General features: G+C 39.3%; 1 protein-coding gene across 1 annotated transcript in view; it reads left to right on the top strand.

Moving 5' to 3' along the window:
* The first annotated feature begins 938 nt into the window (after positions 1–938).
* The window catches only part of LOC142760374 (adhesion G protein-coupled receptor F5-like), a 37,091-nt gene continuing 18,056 nt past the window's right edge, over positions 939–19,973 (top strand). The window contains exons 1-8 of the mRNA XM_075863557.1: positions 939–1,043; positions 2,370–2,418; positions 3,867–4,019; positions 7,087–7,296; positions 8,653–8,844; positions 9,976–10,131; positions 11,804–11,980; positions 16,342–16,548. Of these exons, the coding sequence (XP_075719672.1) occupies positions 939–1,043; positions 2,370–2,418; positions 3,867–4,019; positions 7,087–7,296; positions 8,653–8,844; positions 9,976–10,131; positions 11,804–11,980; positions 16,342–16,548 (1,249 nt within the window). The remainder of the gene's footprint in view (positions 1,044–2,369; positions 2,419–3,866; positions 4,020–7,086; positions 7,297–8,652; positions 8,845–9,975; positions 10,132–11,803; positions 11,981–16,341; positions 16,549–19,973) is intronic.

Genomic DNA, 19,973 nt, shown 5'->3' with positions numbered 1-19,973 from the left:
TCCTGCAAATTGCGCGCACTGGCCCTTTAAGACCGTGCACGCGCGCCCGCCGGAGATAGTCTCGATGTCCGGAAGTGAGTGCCGGCGCCTCACAGGAGGATGTCCATGGCCACGGCCGTCGAGGTTTAAGTCAGAACGACGGACCGTGGCCATAGACGTTACAGTACATACGTATATATGATGAAAATGTATATAGTCTTCTTAATATGAGTATACAGAATTATGTGAAAATACCAAAACTGCTTTTGCCCAGATGGGCACAAATCTTTTTGTCCTTGTTTTAAAGCTTGGGACTTCACTTGTAATGTGTGCCCTGAAAACACTGCATTATGTAACGCTGACTGCAAGTGCTGAATGTAACTCAGGTAGAAATGAGCTCAGGGGTAAATACTTCACCACATAAAGAATCACGGAATACACCCTGTAATATTCTCAGAGTTAGAAGTATCATCTGCACAGTACAAACCGACAACCAACATCATAATATACAATGTGATGCAGAACACAGGATCAACAAAAAGAGTGAGTGTTGTTTTATGTGACTTATGCTTAATAAAAAGTTAGATAGATAGATAGATAGATAGATAGATAGATAGATAGATAGATAGATAGATAGATAGATAGATAGATGGATGGATGGATGGATGGATGGATGGATGGATGGATGGATGGATGGATGGATGGATGGATGGATAGATAGATAGATAGATAGATAGATAGATAGATAGATAGATAGATAGATAGATAGATAGATAGATAGATAGATAGATAGATAGATAGATAGATAAATATGAGATAGATAGATAGATAGATAGATAGATAGATAGATAGATAGATAGATAGATAGATAGATAGATAGATAGATAGATAGATAGATAGATTCATAAGGCTTACTTCTTACTTTCATTGTCATGTTTTATTTCAGCTTCTATTCCACAATGACAACATTGCCATCAATTTCATATTTATTCATAATTCTTCTTTCATTTGGAATCTCCTTGGAGGTAAAGGCTGTAGATTTGGAAGTTTTATCTAATCCAGCTGTAAGTAAATAACACAATTTATTCCAATGGAAGCTTCTAAAGGTTTACTAAATCTTTCTACTTCTCCCTCTTCTAACACTGCGGCGGTCCCGCTGTATTTACCCCAAAAAGAGTTTTGAGCCCGATAACAACACTCTACAAAGTTGCAGGCACAGAATACAAATAAGCGCTTCACCCTCAGTCACCCCCATATCAATCTATACACATATTGATAAAAAGATTTAAACTAAACTTCACATAACCTACACACATAATATAACTTTACCTGATCACACGACCCTGTTGGTCAATGACCTCGGTTTTTGCAATGCTTGCAATAAAGTTGCAGGAGGGTATAATTACAAATAATACTTATCTAGGCAGCTAAAGGGATATATAAGTAGTCACATGACCACAACTCAAACAATATCCCTTTCCCCCCAATTATTCAGGAGCCAAGGTAATGGGTCGGCCAGACTATAAATTGATACAGTAAACTGAGCTAAAGTTAAAAAAAAAAAACATGAAAAACTCTATTGAGAGTACTATTGGTAAATAAGGCACCTTTTCTTACATTTGCTATAGCTGGAGCCAAAGTAGCTCCAAAAGTAGAGCCCACACTAGTTTTAGAGAGTGGCAAACTTGGCAATTACCCAGGACCACCGTTTCCTAGGTGGCCCTGAGGATTGGCAGCATTATGTGGGCTGTTTGAGGGAATATTATTTGGATACTTAATATATTATTTGGGCATGATGTGGTATTATATGGAATGTATAGGGCAGTATTATTTTAATTCTATATAGTGGTATCATATGGGCACTGTATGGCAGTATTGTGTGAGAAATATATGACAGTGGGCACTATATGGTGGATTTATTTGAATACTGTAGGGAGGATTTTTTTAGGTATTTTATGGCACCATTATTTGGGTACTTAATAGTTCTATCTTATGGGTATTATGTAACAATATTATTTGGTATTGTATAATAACATTTGCGTGTAAATTTGCATAAGAAGTGCATGATCATCTGTGTTTTTTATGTTTAGCATTCAAAATGGTAATAAAAAAAATATCTAAAACTGGCGAGCTGAGAGGGGGGGGGGCTTGTACTTTGTTTCTTGACGGAGGACCCATTGACTCTAAAACTTACCTTGAGTGGAGCTAAACTTAAAATCATTGTCTTCCGGGTCATTTGCATATGTGTCCACATTCCCTAGATAGATAGAATTTTTAAAAACTTCCTCGAAATCGAAAAGGCACATGGGAATTATTAGAATAAAATACTAACAAGGGTATTTTTGGAACATATAGTAATTATGTGAATACATGAATGTATATTTGCTTAGACTTTCAGGATCGATGACCAAATATCACTGGTACGAGAGAAATGCGCAGGTAAATAATTAGTTATTCTGTTAAAACTGAAAATGGACACTGAATTTTTTGAAAGTTCATTGTATAATCCGGGACCCCATTATCAAAAACATTTTGCATAGTAAATGAGCACCAATAGAGCCGAGTTATGAAGGATGGCAAAAAGGGCACACCGGAATTGTCCAAGGGAAACTGTGTGGATCCACATCAATATCCACATCTTAATTGTCTCTTTTCAAAGCATTCAGAATGTGGACATTTATGCGGATGGTGATTGGGACTACATGCTGGTATTTCTGTATGGCACTCTTATTTGGGCACAGTAAAGCTGGCCCATAATCCCATTACAAGTAGAGGGAATGAGCTATAACACAATAGTCTACGCAAGTTACCCCACAGACCCAAGTTCAGCTCACCCTATCACGGGGGCACCACTTTAAGGGTCCTTGTACACGTGCCAATATGGGCCGTAAATGAGTGATCTAATTTCACAAGGATCTATGATCAGTAATGTATGGGGACGACCATTCGTTAATACGATTGATCGTTCCCATGCACGAGCGTTTTCTGGTTCAACGGCTGATCCTTGCCCTGTTTACACACGGCAATGATCGTAAGAAAACTTTTATATTAGGGCTCGTATGCCCGAAAATTGGCCTGTGTAAAAGGGCCTTAATCATTCTCCTCATACCCTTCTGGGGGGAAACACATTGTTAAAGGGGGGTTTCCAAGTGTGTTGGTTCCCAGATAGCAAATGGCAAAATTTCTGTAATTTCTACGGACAACTTCTACATACATACTGTGTAGAGACTATTATGTGTGTGTGTGTGTATATATATATATGTCATTTTTTATCTTTTTTTTGTTTTTTCATTTGAAAAGTACCTGTCACCACTCCGGACATTTCTATTTTAAGTAAAAATTTGTATTCCCCATGAAATAACAATTCTGGAGCATCTTTTCTCATAACTCAGCATTGTGCCATTCCTCTGTTATTACTCTTAGAAATGTACAAATAAATTGACAACTGGGTGTTACCATTCTCTTTGTCAATAGGACTTGTCCCTGCACAGTCCCACTCATAACTTATTGGACAATGTCAGTCATGTAGGGACACACCCCCAACTGGTACCACCCAGTTGTCAATTTATTCATACATTTATAGGCGGAATAATAGAGGAACGGCACAACACAGAGTTCTAAGTAAAGATGTTCCAGAATTGTTATTTCATGGGGAGTACAAGAATTTACTAAAATTGACATGTCAGGAGAGGTGAGAGATCCTCGTTAAAGCAAAGTTTTTTCCTGAACTGTTCAGAGGGGAATCCTGCGGGCAATAGGAACCACCCCGTAAGTTTGCCCCTGGATTGCAGTCCAGCACTTGTGAACAGAATAGAATAAATCCATTTTGAATGAGGGGCATCTATCTATGGGGTCAGTATATTACCCAACTATTTGTGTTCTTACAGCCGCCGACCTTTCAAAATACTTTGAAGCTAGAATTGAAATAAGTTTTCCAGAGGGCAGTATGGCAATGGACATCGCAAGCTTTCTGGAGAAAAATCTGAACACCTTATCGCTGGGTAACTCCACTACAATATGCAGCGTAGATTTCGCACCAGGTGAGTCCTATAGTTGGTTGGGTGCATGGGAATCTGCGACATTATAATTTATTGTTTTATGAATTTATGGATTTAAAGGGTCTTCTTTACTAAGAAAAATGAGAAGGTCTGTGATTTTTATAAAGATCTCTGCTTCCTGTCAGTGAATGGGAACATTCCATTTATTTACATCCGAAATCTTCTGTGCGCGATATACATCCGCAGCAGCACACATTTCTCACCTATTCTGATAGTTTGCTACAATGTATCAGTGTAGGTACATTTTATCAGCCTGGCAGAGGATTGTCTAGACTAGATTGGTTGCTATGGCTAACAAGGACAGTTTTACTTTTAGACAGTTTTGTAAAATGTACTTACGGATGTAGCCATCTTTATCTTGACTGATAACTTTCTGCAGCGTGATATCACACAACAAAAGCCACTGAAAAAGTCAAGATAAAGGATCTTGCCACTGTGCAAGATAAAGATGGCTACATCTGTATGTGCAAACTGGAAGAATTCTACTTTTGATGTCCCTGCTCCGGTCCTCCTGTCGTGACGTGGAGAAATACTGTGGTCACTGGGGATCTTCTCTCACTGACTAGAAATAGTGGGGGGAATATATCAAAAGGTTAAGGCCAGATTTCTGGCGTAAAAAAAAGCTGCAAAATTTGGCAACATTTTCAACTTTTTACTTTTCTCAACACTTTCCAAAAGTGGCAAGAAAAGGGACAGGGTTTAGTCACAGAGACGTGGCATCTGCCGAAAAGACAGATTTATCATAGTTTACCCCACCAAACAGCTCCTCATATCTCAGCTTCCTGGACCCTTGTAAAGTGACATGGGAGGTAGAAGTATAATGTGACGACTGAATTTTCGCTTTTTAGTGGGGTTGGGTTTTAAGGTCAACACTGACTGTCTTATGATTATGACTCCAAATTTCCTCATTGCTGACCGCATTTTTAGCATAGCTCCTCTGACATCACATGATATAATAATGTTGTTATTCTGGCCCGCCCTTGATAAGTAGAACACGTCACCGCATTTTTACATGAGCAGCTTAAGTTGTATGTATGATAAAAAAAAACAGTAGTCTGAAGGAAAATACACCCCAAAACTCAAGTTGGTATCACATTGAGGGGCTAAGGGTAGCAAAAGACCCTACTGATTTTAGACATATACCAAACTTTGACTATTGCCTGTGATTCGATCTTCCTGGGTCTGTAGTCACCTATAAAAAGATGTCTTAATGGGACCCCCAGAGCTACCATCAGGGTATCAGTACTGGTCAGAGGCTTTGTAAAGGCTTATGTTTGTGTATGTGATGTGTGTGTATGTTCGTGTTATACTGTGTGATTACCACTGTATCTAATCCTCCTACACTGTGCATTCGCACAAAAAATGGCGGCACACAGTGTAGGAGGTTTGAACATTCAACCCCCTCCTTTCTCCTGGCACTAGCCAGGAGAAAGGAGGGGGGATTGTTTGAGGACACTAGAGTGAGTGTGGCTTCTCCAATTTTGCAGCATAAAGCAATGAGGTTGCTTTACCACATGCCAATGCTGCAATTTTGGGAATTGCTCCCTCTAGTGACCAGGACATGGAAATGTTATAAATTAGAATCTAATTTATAATATTTCCTGACTTGTGAAAAAATTAAAAAACTTAGAACAATGTGTAATCATTTATATACTAAATGTTTAACTAAAAAAAAAAAAAAATTTTTTTAGTGACACATTCCCTTTAAGGGGCCTATCAGCCAGCATTTATAGTTCACTAACAGGGGCCCACGAAATAAGCAGGAAGATTCTCATCACAGCCATAGAGACCCCCATCTATCAGCCATTGTAAAAAGAGACCAAACTCATCCTTGTATTAGTTGGATGCCAATTGGCTTTAATTTTTGCCGTGTCATATATGGAATTAAGTGAATTACTAAGAAAGTGCCCATTGAAATCCACTGGTACTCCAGTTACAGATGTGTCCTTCCTTAACTTTCCTCTCATCTCAACATATGAGTGGCTGAAGATGACCATCTTTAAAAAAAACAAAAAACAAACATGATGTCATGAGATGTCTATGCTATATGTAGCCACCCAATGGTTGTAATGTGAATTGCAGCCTGCCAAGGGTATTGCTAGCATCTCGCGATATTATATTGAAATGGCTTAATAAGAAATTGTCATTTTTAACTAAATTCAAGCAAAGATAAGGGTGGACACATCTGTATCTGACATACATCAACTGGAGAAACAGCAAAGCCAGTACACTCTAAAGTGAAGCTCCACCTTTTATCATTAAGTCATTTGTAGGTTAAAAAAAAAAGGAGAAAATTAAAAAATGGGAAAAAATACAGCTGTAAATACATATTAGGAAATTGTCAGTACAGAATGTTGAACCTATTTACGTAGATTGAAAACAACAAAATGGGATTTAAAGAGGCTCTGTCACCAGATTATTAACCCCTATCTCCTATTGCATGTGATCGGCGCTGCAATGTAGAGAACAGTAACGTTTGTTTTTTTGAAAAACTATCATTTTTGGCCAAGTTATGACCATTTTTATAATTATGCAAATGAGCCTTTCTAATGGACAACTGGGAGTGTGTTTTCTCTTATTTCTAAGTGGGCGTGTCTTGTGTTTGTAACATCTGGGCGTGTTTACTTGTTTTACTAGCTGGGCGTTGTGAATAGAAGTGTTTGTCAGCATCATACACTTCTATTATCTATTATCATATCAGAACCTGGGCCTACCAGAGGGTCCAATCTAATGCCTCCAATATTTACCTTCAAGCTAGAAGTCAGGCCGGGAAGCTATAAAAGCGTCACCCTCTAGCACTCAGCTTAGGAAACCTCCATATGGAGAAAACCTCTAAGGAACCATGGATGAAGGACTTCTCTTCTCTAGGGCCTACAGACTAATGCCAACATGAGATTTAGAATAGTTGTCAAATAAGTTTTACTTCTTTCCTTATTTCTAATGCAAAACACAACACAAGTTCATTGAAGATACAAGTCATTTCAAAAAGTTATACAGCACATCCTCCTCCTTGAAGAACTTGAAAGTCTTCTCACCTTTGTCTTAACAGTAAAGCCAAACATCACAGCGTCTCCAGGGAAACTTTTCAGAGGAGACACGGGAATAATTACTTGCAACTTTAGTGAGGTAACGAATGTGTCCTGGTCCCACAATTCCATGAAAATTTTGCATAGTTCAAAGTATAACACAAGTTCAACTCAACACGGCTCAATTGTTTTATATGAGCTGAAGATAACGGATCTTGGAGATTCTGATACAGGTGAGTACAACCAACACATTGTTACCCTAGTACAAAGAAAACCCTTCAATACAAATCCCACTGTCCTGGATGTCCTGCTGAAAATCCCATCATGATCCAGTTGGACCTATAGGTATGGAGTATGGATGCCTTGTGCATGCACGACGAAAAAACATATAATAAGTTGATTACTGAAATTGTTTGGATAAAATGCTCACGATGGATCTCAAAATATCTACAAGCCTTCCTCAGGCAGGACATGTGTGAGCATTGTGGCCCCCACATCTTTAAAGGCATTATCTGGTGTAGAAAACCCATTTCCAGTTTAATAGTGTTAAGGGGATCTCACTTTTTAGCCAGAGCGAAGACCGGCAATGCCAAGCGTCCCTCTCTCTGTCTCTGTAGGACCCAACATGAGGTGCATTACATAGGTAGCCCATTTATTTCAATGGGAAATGTGTAATGCTTAATTTCCCCTGTGGTGGCACTGTAGGGAAATTTAACTTGCTGCTGGATTTCTTCACAGATTACAGCTGATCGCTGGGGGTCCCATATATAGAGATCCCAGTGTTTGGTGGCTCAGCAGGTGCCCAATCTAAGGTGACCAGCGATATATAGCATAGTCAGTCTATGGTGACCATTCGGGAAATTGGTCACTGGGAGAAGGGGCCACAGCCCTGCACCTAGTAACTGCACAATCTTTGTGTGGGTCAAAGCTCTGTATTTCTTATACAGATGTCCAAACCCCAACTTACTTGTCATAGAAGTGTATAAATCTGTATGTAGTGAGGACCCTTAGTGACTTCTGCAAGTAGCCAGAATTTTATCATTTAAGGGGTTTAAGGTTCACAATGATTTATTCATAACGTTTAATCACTGTATAAAAGTTATACAGTTTTATAATATAGTTTGTGATTTAATTCTTTGACATTGCTGTCAGTGAATGAGAACATCCAGAGGCAGCAAACCTAATTATACCTAGTCCTGCTCTCAGCTGAAAAGTAGAGGCAGTAATGATCGTTCATCCACATACATTACCGATCATTCCTCCTCGAGACTGGAGCAAACGAGCGCCGATCGGCAATACAGCACATCAATCGGCGCTCGTATTCACGTAAAATATTGGGCCGTCTAAAAGGACCTTAAGTGTCATCCTCCTACCACCAAAGCACTGAGAATGCCTAATTAACATAATAGTACAGATTGCTCATATGTATATTCCTCCTTCAGCGCCCGATGTGGATATAGGCAATGTATATCTGGCCCAGATAGTAACATTTTATAGTCTTTATTAAATGTATGTTTCATTTATTACTACATATGAACCTTTATCCTTACTGTTCTCCCCAAGTAATTACTTTACTATATTGTCTATAGGTAATTACACCTGTTCTGGTACCATAAACGGAATATCACAAATCTTAAGCATTGTCATTAATATTTTCAAAGTTGAAATTATTGCATCAAGTAACATTGAAACCTTCTGTGATGGTTCTAAATGGAGTATTTCTTGCTGCAGTGGAGACATTGATTCCTTTAATGTGACATGGCTGGCTGAAGATGGCACAGGTAACATAAAAACATAAAAGCTACTTAAATCTTGTACTGATCTTGACTTGCGTGATCTTTTCTTCTCCATTCATGTTGAAAGCTAAATTCAGAATTTTACTGGTTTCTTGTTACCAGAAAGTAGTGCATTGTGGGAGCTCAGATGATTAGGTCATACAGTATGCCTGACTACAGTGAGGAGATAAACTGTTGTCTGTTTCCAAGGGCAACCATCACAATTTTAAAATCCACTATGGATGTGAAGGGAGGATATAAAATTATAGAACTTCACATTTTGTTTATGAAGAGATTTTATGAAGAGATTTGAGAAGAATTATTGTAGCCCATTATCTGTTTGTATAAAGAATAATACTTTTTATTAATAATACTTTAGTACTACAAATACTTTTTTTCTTATTTAAAGCCGAAAATACTGCTTTCCCTCACCCAAGTGGCATAATATAGCATAAAAGTGCCACACTAAAAAGTGCACAAGTATATGATTTATTTCAAGGCCTCTCCAAAAGAACATCTCCCTTCTTTTGAGGCACTGGAAATGATCTAATATAATGAAGGAAATATGTCCAGTAGGTTCAGTAAGAGAGGGTTAGGTCTAAGTAATGAACGCTGTAAAAGCTGAAGGAGAACCATCCCAGATTAAAACTAGGATCGTCAATATAATGTTTAGAATAAATGTTAGATTTCCATGGATGAAAATTGTATATAAGACCCCTTAAAAAGTCCCATGTATAGATTGTCAAAACATGGGGCAAACCGCGTGCCCATTGCAGTCCCCCAAGTTTTTCTGTACACCTGATATTCAATTTTTAGAACATAAAAAATTCCTTTATTATTATAAATAGTACAGGTGAATCATTTATTGTTGATTATTTTTGAACTGTTTTTTGTAGTTCCATTGTTTATCCATTGGATTGTCCTTGTGGCCTACAGTATGTTCGAGCCAGAGTGAATAAACACACGTAGATTGGATGTCAATACAGGTTATTTGAAACACTGCATTTCCCATTGTGCTTTACAATCACACAATTGCTATTTTTCTATGTTTATGGTCCTACCTATTAATAATACTATTATTGTCACTTTCTTCTGCTGTACTTCTGTTGATCATAAACCTCTCACAATTTGTCACAGGTGAAGAAAGCAGCAATACAACCTGCACAATATACACAATGACTGCAGATAGCACAAGATGTTCATTTCCTCAGCCTAGGACATACACTTGTAATTTTCAGAGAAATGAAGGTGCAAGGGCTTCAAAGATAATAACTATTAATTATATAACAAAAGGTAATACTTGCCAAGGAATCTATCTATCTATCTATCGATCTATCTATCTATCTATCTATCTATCTATCTATCTATCTATCTATCTATCTATCTATCTATCTATCTATCTATCTATCTCATATCTATCTATCTATCTATCTCATATCTATCTATCTATCTATCTATCTATCTATCTATCTATCTATCTATCTATCTATCTATCTATCTATCTATCTATCTATCTATCTATCTATCTATCTATCTATCTATCTATCTATCTATCTATCTATCTATCTATCTATCTATCTATCTATCTATCTATCTATCTATCTATCTATCTATCTATCTATCTATCTATCTATCTATCTATCTATCTATCTATCTCATATCTATATATAAATCTTCTATATATCTTGCATTTGACACTGAGAGATTTATTCAGGCTGCTAACCCCCTAGTGTGTGGTTTCAGCAGGTCTCAGCTCTCAGGGGCAAAAACGTCTCTGATATTTATCTATCTGATGTTTATCTATCTATCTATCTCATATCTATCTATCTCATATCTATCTATCTATCTATCTATCTATCTATCTATCTATCTATCTATCTATCTATCTATCTATCTATCTATCTATCTATCTATCTAATATCTATCTATCTATCTATCTATCTATCTATCTATCTATCTATCTATCTATCTATCTATCTATCTATCTATCTATCTATCTATCTATCTATCTCATATATATCTATCTCCTATCTATCTATCTATCTATCTATCTATCTATCTATCTATCTATCTATCTATCTATCTATCTATCTATCTATCTATCTATCTATCTATCTATCATATATTCGTGGTATTGTAAATCGTCTACCACCTTGACAATATTGGTTTAACAAGCGTTCTCCATAAATTAAGGCAAATAAACGAGATTGATCCGGAGTATATGTATATAATATAGCTTTTACTAAATTTCTTTAAAACATAGGCATTTTGCGACATATGCGCATAAATTCTCTTCATTTGTCACAGCTGTATGCAATTTTTCATGTGTTTTTCACAGTATGCATGTACAACATTAATTTTTAAGACAGCAAAATAGTCCACCTATATAAGGTTTCCTAATCCATATGATTTCAACAATTTCTTAACTTCAGAGGTTCTCTCATAAATGCTTGGTTACTCTGTTTAGCATATAAGATATACAGGAGACATAAGATTTTTCGGGCAGTTGCCCTCCTACCCCTTTTATTTTGGGATGGTAATGTTCCTTTCAGGAGTTGTCTGTAAAGTCCTGGATTTAGTTGAACCTCTGATGTAGGGTAAATTCTCTCTTGGGAGATATTTTATACGTATACTCCGGATCAATCTCGTTTATCTATCTATCTATCTATCTATCTATCTATCTATCTATCTATCTATCTATCTATCTATCTATCTATCTATCTATCTATCTATCTATCTATCTATCTATCTATCTATCTATCTATCTATCTATCTATCTATCTATCTATCTATCTATCTATCCACCTAATCTTCTGTTTGCGTTGGGAACTGGGAGGGGGCACCATGAGGGAAAACCTTCCACATTCAACTTCTCTGAGGTGAACCCGCAAAAGAATAAGATATTATTGTACAGAATAAAAATGTCTTTGCATTTCCAAAACATTTTTTGCTTGCTTCTTTACAGGCAATATAAACATAAGCGTAGTATCGCCCATTTCTGAGGGCAAACCGATGAATATAACTTGTTTCACTGATGTCAATGTGGAAAAAATAGACTTGGCAAAAGATACTACAGATAATGTTAAAGCCAGTGGAAAAAAAGCCACTTTGCTAATAAGCAACACTAGCCATCTATGGTCGGGTAAGTAGAAACATCCACCATATCTATGATTAACAGTATATGTAATGTAATGTAGTTGTAAATTCATTACAATACTTATCTTGTACTGATACGGAGTTACATCCTGTATTATACTCCAGAGCTGCACTCACTATTCTGCTGGTGGAGTCACACTGTACATACATTACATTAATTATCTTGTACTGATACTGAGTTACATCATATATTGTACTCCAGAGCTGCACTCACTATTCTACTGGTGGAGTCACTGTGTAAATACATTACATTACTTATCCTGTACTGATCCTGAGTTACATCCTGTATTATACTTCAGAGCTACACTCACTATTCTGCTGGTGGAGTCACTGTGTAAATACAATACATTACTTATCCTGTACTGATCCTGAGTTACATCCTGTATTATACGCCAGAGCTGCACTCACTATTCTGCTGGTGGAACCACTGTATATATACATTACATTACTTATCCTGTACTGATCCTGAGTTACATCCTGTATTATACTCCAGAGCTGCACTCACTATTCTGCTGGTGAGTTCACTGTGTACATACATTACATTACTTATCTTGTACTGATCCTGAGTTACATCCTGTATTATACTCCAGAGCTGCACTCACTATTCTGCTGGTGGAGTTACTGTGTATATACATTACATTACTTATCCTGTACTGATCCTGAGTTACATCCTGTATTATACTCCAGAGCTGCACTCACTATTCTGCTGGTGGAACCACTGTATATATACATTACATTACTTATCCTGTACTGATCCTGAGTTACATCCTGTATTATACTCCAGAGCTGCACTCACTATTCTGCTGGTGGGTTCACTGTGTACATACATTACATTACTTATCTTGTACTGATCCTGAGTTACATCCTGTATTATACTCCAGAGCTGCACTCACTATTCTGCTGGTGGAGTTACTGTGTGTGTATATACATTACATTACTTATCCTGTACTGATCCTGAGTTACATCCTGTATTATACTCCAGAGCTGCACTCACTATTTTTCTGGTGGAGTCGCTGCGTACATAAATTACATTGTGAATGGATTCCAGAAAATGTGAAAGTAGAAATCATGTCTTTGTCCATCTTCCCTTGTTGGGATCTGTTCCTCCCTCATTAGGTAAATTCAGTCCTTGTTCGACGATCCACTGGTACAACGTAGTTTAAGGGCCTTTTCATATCAGCGTTGCCCTTCCATTGAGGGGTTCCATCGGAGGTTTCCGTCAAGTTAACCCCTCAACGGAAAGGCGAACTGAAACCTAAGCTTCCGTTTCGCTCACCATTGATATCAATGGTGACAGAAACAGTGCTAAAGGTTTCCATTTGTCACCATTGTGACAGGATTCCGTTGTTTTGACAAAATCAATAGCGCAGTCGACTGCGCTATTGAGTCCATCAAAAACGACGGAACCCCGTCACAACGGTGACAAACGAAAACATTAGCTAGGTTTCTGTGACCATTGAGTTCAATGGTGAGGGAAACGGAAGCTTAGGTTTCCGTTTGCTTTTTTTGTTGAGGGGTTAACCCGACGGAAACCTCAGACGGAACCCCCTCAGCGGAAAGGAACGATCATGTGAACACAGCCTAAGAGGCCCGGTATAGTTCAGGTTTTGTTTAGATTTAGACAGGATGAGAATAGCACCATTTATGTGGATTTAGTCTCCAACATAGCGGGTGAAAAGAAGGGGCGACCAAGAAACGTTATCAAACTTGGGGCTATTCAGTTTACAAAAAACTCGGCTTAGGGGCGACCTAATTACAATGTACAAATATATAACTGGACAGTACAGAGATCTTTCTAATGGTCTTTTTCCACCTAGGCCTGTAACAAGGATAAGGAAGCATCCTCTACGTCTAGAGGAGAAAAGGTTTCACCATCATCACAGACAGGGATTCTTTACTGTAAGAGCAGTGAGACTATGAAACTCTTTATACACGGGATGCTACCAAGACTGTCCACAACGGAAACGGGAGATGGGGTTTGGGGTTACAGGCTCAATTCTCCCTCCTTCATGCCTTAGTCATACACCCCTAGCGGCCACAGTGCAAGTATGGTTGTGTCTCTCGCATAGCAGCATCGCTGAGGCATTTTAACTCGGATCCTCTATATCTGATAATGATCTTATATATATAGAGAGAAAGAGAGAGAGAGAGAGAGAGAGAGAGAGAGAGGTAGAAAGCAGCAGCACTCACTAAAATTGTTGTACGGGTGCCCAGCAAGATGTACTGATCCTTGGACGAAGTATCAAATATAGAAAGAGAAAACTTGCAGCACTCCAGTATGAAAAAATGGTGGTTTATTCAGTCAAACACACAGGAACGTTTCAATCCTACAATAGGACCTTTCTCAAGCATAGTGACACATCTAAGACTGCACACATATATAGGGCAGAGATACATTTGCATAATTCATCTCATTAAAACACAAATAAAGTGCATAGTGCAGAAAACATTGACAACAAGTAATTTTAAGGTATCAAAGTTTCAATTTGATACAGACAGTGCAAGTGCTAATACAAAATGTCGTAAACAACAATATGACATACAAAATACATAAAAAACAGCTCATTAAGGCACAATCACATATGCCTCAGATGTGTTGAAGTGAAGTGTAGTAGATCCACTCCCCAATCAGAACTTCAGGGTATTGTTAGTGCAGCAATCAGACAGGTTTCGTAGTGATGCTCAGCTGTAGGACACATTGTAATCTGAATGAGCAAGTAAGGGCAAAGCCCCACGTGGCGGAATTGCTCTGGAATTCCGCTGCGGACACTCCGCAGCGTTAATCCGCAGCGGACCCGTTTCTCCATTGCCTTCCACTGCTTTTTAGTAGGGTTCGTTTAGACGGAGCATAGGCTGTGGTGCGGAATTTGGTGTCCGCAGCATACAATGGCTGTTGCGGATGTGTGGCGGACTGGTTGCGGACTCATTGCGGAAGTTCTCCATTGACTTCAATGGAGATTCTAAATTCCGCAATGAAGTCCGCAGATGTTATGTAGATGTTATGTGTGCTGCGGAGCGTATTTGTTTTACTAACATGACATTTCTTCATTCTGGCTGGACCTATGTATTTCTAGATCTACAGCCAGACTGAGGAAGTCAATGGGGCTCCCGTAATTATGGGTGACTACGTGTGTGCACCCATAATTACGGGTGACTACGTGTGTGCACCCATAATTACGGGAGCGTTGCTAGGCGATGTCAGTAAATAGTCACTGTCCAGGGTGCTGAAAGAGTTAAGCGATCGGCTGTAACTGTTTCAGCACCCTGGACAGTGACTACCGATCCCAATATACAGCAACCTGTAAAAAAAATAGAAGATCCTACTTACCGAGAACTCCCTGCTTCTTTCTCCAGTCCGGCCTTCCGGGATGACGTTTCAGTCTAAGTGACGGCTGCAGCCAATCACAGGCTGCAGCGGTCACATGGACTGCCGCGTCATCCAGGGAGGTCAGGCTGGATGCCGAAAGAGGGACGCGTCACCAAGACAACGGCCGGTAAGTATGAAATTCTTTTACTTTCACTAGGGAAAGGGCTGCCCCTTCTCTCTATCCTGCACTGAGAGAAGGGAAGCCCTCTTCACCTCAATACGCAGCGGCTAGTCCGCATCAATTTACTGCACATTTTGGGCAGATCCGTAACAGAATCTGCAACGCAGATTCTGTGCGGCATTGATGCGGACAGTTGCGGAAGAAATACGCCACGTGGGGCCATGCCCTAAGTAGTGCGCATGCGTAAGGGTTTGAAGCGGAAGTATCAAGTTGCCAAGCAACAAGACGATCAGGAGACGCAATGACGACACCATGCGTGCCGACATATAAGCATCGTGAATGACAGCGTCCCCAGTAGCCAAGCAACCGATCGGGCCGCAAATCAGTGTTTCTCCTTTCACAAGGAGCTGTGATCAGTAATGTATGGGGATGACCGTTCCTTACTACGATTGATCGTTCCCACACACAAGCGTTTTCTGGTTCAACGGCTGATCCTTGCCCTGTTTACACACGGCAATGATCGGGACAAAACTTTTATATTAGGGCTCGTATGCCCGAAAATTGGCCTGTGTAAAAGGGCCTTAATCATTCTCCTCATACCCTTCTGGGGGCAAACACATTGTTTAAGGGGGGTTTCCAAGTGTGTTGGATGCTTGATAAAGGTCCTATAGCAGGACGGAAACGTTGCAGCTTGTGCTGGCTTAATAAACCACCATTTTTTTCACTAACACGGAGTACTGTGGGATTTTCTTCAATATATATACATATATATATATGATTTTTTATTTATTTATTCTTTTTCATTTTTTTTATTTCTATACAGTTCTAACATTTCTATTTCCTTGCATTTTATTCAAAGGTATTTTTATATGTACGGCCTATCAGGGTAACCTGAGTAGTTCACAGACTAAATCAGTGGAAGTTGTACCTCTGCCTCGGAGTGAAGCGATACAAGTGTTCCCTCTTCAGACATATGTGAAATGTGATAAACCAGCAGAGATGAAGTGCTGCGTATTTGATCAGAACTATACTATAACTTTCAGAAACGCAACCACAGACACACCTGGTAAGAAATCGTACAATAGACAGAGAGAAAGCGATAAAGATAGAAATGCTGCAGAATGTATATTTCATTATTACAGAATGATTACGCTATTTATAAAAAAAAAAAAAATCTGTCTGAGTCCATCTATCTATTTATCTATCTATCTATCTATCTATCTATCTATCTATCTATCTATCTATCTATCTATCTATCTATCTATCTATCTATCTATCTCATATCTATCTATCTCATAGCTATATATCTATCTATCTATCTATCATATCTATCTCATATCTATCTATCTCATAGCTATCTATCTATCTATCTATCTATCTATCTATCTATCTATCTATCTATCTATCTCATATCTATCTATCTCATAGCTATCTATCTATCTATCTATCTATCTATCTATCTATCTATCTATCTCATATCTATCTATCTATCTATCTATCTATCTATCTATCTATCTATCAACCAACCTACCAGTGACGTATCTTTATATATAAAAATCAGCAGAAGCAAGCTCAGTACATATATACAGCCCCAGAACTAAGCTCAGTACTTATAAATAGTACCAGAACCAAGCTCAGCACATAAACACAGCACCAGAACCAAGCTCAGTACAAACAACACAGCACCAGAACCAAGCTCAGTACATGAATACAGTACCCAAACCAAGCTCAGTACATAAACACAGCACCAGAACCAAACTCAGTACATATATACAGCCCCAGAACGAAGCTCAGTACTTATATATAGTACCAGAACCAAGCTCAGAACATAAACACAGCACCAGAACCAAGCTCAGTACAAACAACACAGCACCAGAACCAAGCTCAGTACATTAATACAGTACCCAAACAAAGCTCAGTACATAAACACAGCACCAGAACCAAACTCAGTACATACAGTGAAGGAAATAAGTATTTGATCCCTTGCTGATTTTGTAAGTTTGCCCACTGTCAAAGACATGAACAGTCTAGAATTTTTAGGCTAGGTTAATTTTACCAGTGAGAGATAGATTATATAAAAAAAAAAAAGAAAATCACATTGTCAAAATTATATATATTTATTTGCATTGTGCACAGAGAAATAAGTATTTGATCCCTTTGGCAAACAAGACTTAATACTTGGTGGCAAAACCCTTGTTGGCAAGCACAGCAGTCAGACGTTTGTTTGTAGTTGATGATGAGGTTTGCACACATGTTAGATGGAATTTTGGCCCACTCCTCTTTGCAGATGATCTGTAAATCATTAAGATTTCGAGGCTGTCGCTTGGCAACTCGGATCTTCAGCTCCCTCCATAAGTTTTCGATGGGATTAAGGTCTGGAGACTGGCTAGGCCACTCCATGACCTTAATGTGCTTCTTTTTGAGCCACTCCTTTGTTGCCTTGGCTGTATGTTTCGGGTCATTGTCGTGCTGGAAGACCCAGCCACGAGCCATTTTTAATGTCCTGGTGGAGGGAAGGAGTTTGTCACTCAGGATTTGACGGTACATGGCTCCATCCATTCTCCCATTGATACAGTGAAGTAGTCCTGTGCCCTTAGCAGAGAAACACCCCCAAAACATAATGTTTCCACCTCCATGCTTGACAGTGGGGATGGTGTTCTTTGGGTCATAGGCAGCATTTCTCTTCCTCCAAACACGGCGAGTTGAGTTAATGCCAAAGAGCTCAATTTTAGTCTCATCTGACCACAGCACCTTCTCCCAATCACTCTCAGAATCATCCAGATGTTAATTTGCAAACTTCAGACAGGCCTGTACATGTGCCTTCTTGAGCAGGGGGACCTTGCGGGCACTGCAGGATTTTAATCCATTACGGCGTAATGTGTTACCAATGGTTTTCTTGGTGACTGTGGTCCCAGCTGCCTTGAGATCATTAACAATTTCCTCCCGTGTAGTTTTCGGCTGAGCTCTCACCTTCCTCAGGATCAAGGATACTCCACGAGGTGAGATTTTGCATGGAGCCACAGATCGATGTCGATTGACAGTCATTTTGTATGTCTTCCATTTTCTTACTATTGCACCAACAGTTGTCTCCTTCTCACCCAGCATCTTACTTATGGTTTTGTAGCCCATTCCAGCCTTGTGCAGGTCTATGATCTTGTCCCTGACATCCTTAGAAAGCTCTTTGGTCTTGCCCATGTTGTAGAGGTTAGAGTCAGACTGATTAATTGAGTCTGTGGACAGGAGTCTTTTATACAGGTGACCATGTAAGAGCTGTCTTTAATGCAGGCACCAAGTTGATTTGGAGTGTGTAACTGGTCTGGAGGAGGCTGAACTCTTAATGGTTGGTAGGGGATCAAATACTTATTTCTCTGTGCACAATGCAAATAAATATATATAATTTTGACTATGTGATTTTCTGTTTTTTTTTAAATATAATCTATCTCTCACTGGTAAAATTAACCTAGCCTAAAAATTCTAGACTGTTCATGTCTTTGACAGTGGGCAAACTTACAAAATCAGCAAGGGATCAAATACTTATTTCCTTCACTGTATATACAGTACCAGAACAAAAACATTACATATATAAAGCACCAGAACCAAGCTCAGTAAATAAATACATCACAAGAACTGTAACGTCCATGGCCGCGGACCGTTGTTCCTACTCACCTCCCCGATGGCCGTGGCCATTGACTTGTGAGTGCTGGCCGGCATTTCCTTCCTAGGAGACGCATCACTCACTTCCGCTCCACTCTGCTGTGTACCGTAGGGTGCACATGCGCGCTTGTGCCCGGTCTTAAAGGGCCAACACTCGCACATGTAAAATATTACCAATTAGCCCATGATCACCCTGGAATATAGAAAGAGCTCTTCCCTTTCACTCCTTGCCTAAGCGTTGTTGCGTATTCCCATGTTAGTCTTAGCAAATGGTCCGTTAGTGTTTTCCTGTTCCCGTTGTTCCCGTGCTCTGCTACCTGTATCCTGTATCCAGTGCTGTGTTTGTTCCTGAGCCTTAGAGTGTTGGAGTCGTGTTGTGCCACCTGTCACGCCTGCTGTCATACACCACATCTGGTGTCATCTTCCACGCCTGACATCATCCGCCATGTGTGGCGTCCTCTACCTCCACGTTTCATCTGTGCCTAAGCCTCTGCTACTGTCTGGACTATCTGGACTAGCACAGGTACTCTTGTACTAGGACTTTGCATAGACAATTGTTTGGCCAGCTGCTACTCCGCTACGGTGGTGCGGCCTAGTGGGTCCAACTTTCTAAGGCACAGGAAAAACGGTAGCACAGGATACAGGATACAGTTACGGGAACACTGAGAACAGGATAACACTAAGGGACCATTTGCAAGACTAACACAGGTAAACACAATAATGCTCAGGCAATGAATGAAAGGGCAGAGCCCTTTTTATAGTCCAGGGTGATCATGAGCTAATTACAGCTTTTCCTCATATGTGTGTATTGGCCCTTTAATGCCGGGCGTGCGCGCA

This window comes from Rhinoderma darwinii, chromosome 4 (assembly GCF_050947455.1).
Source record: "Rhinoderma darwinii isolate aRhiDar2 chromosome 4, aRhiDar2.hap1, whole genome shotgun sequence".
NCBI lineage: Eukaryota > Metazoa > Chordata > Amphibia > Anura > Rhinodermatidae > Rhinoderma > Rhinoderma darwinii.
Note: the sequence above shows the minus strand (reverse complement) of the source record. Positions and strands in the feature narration are given on the sequence as shown.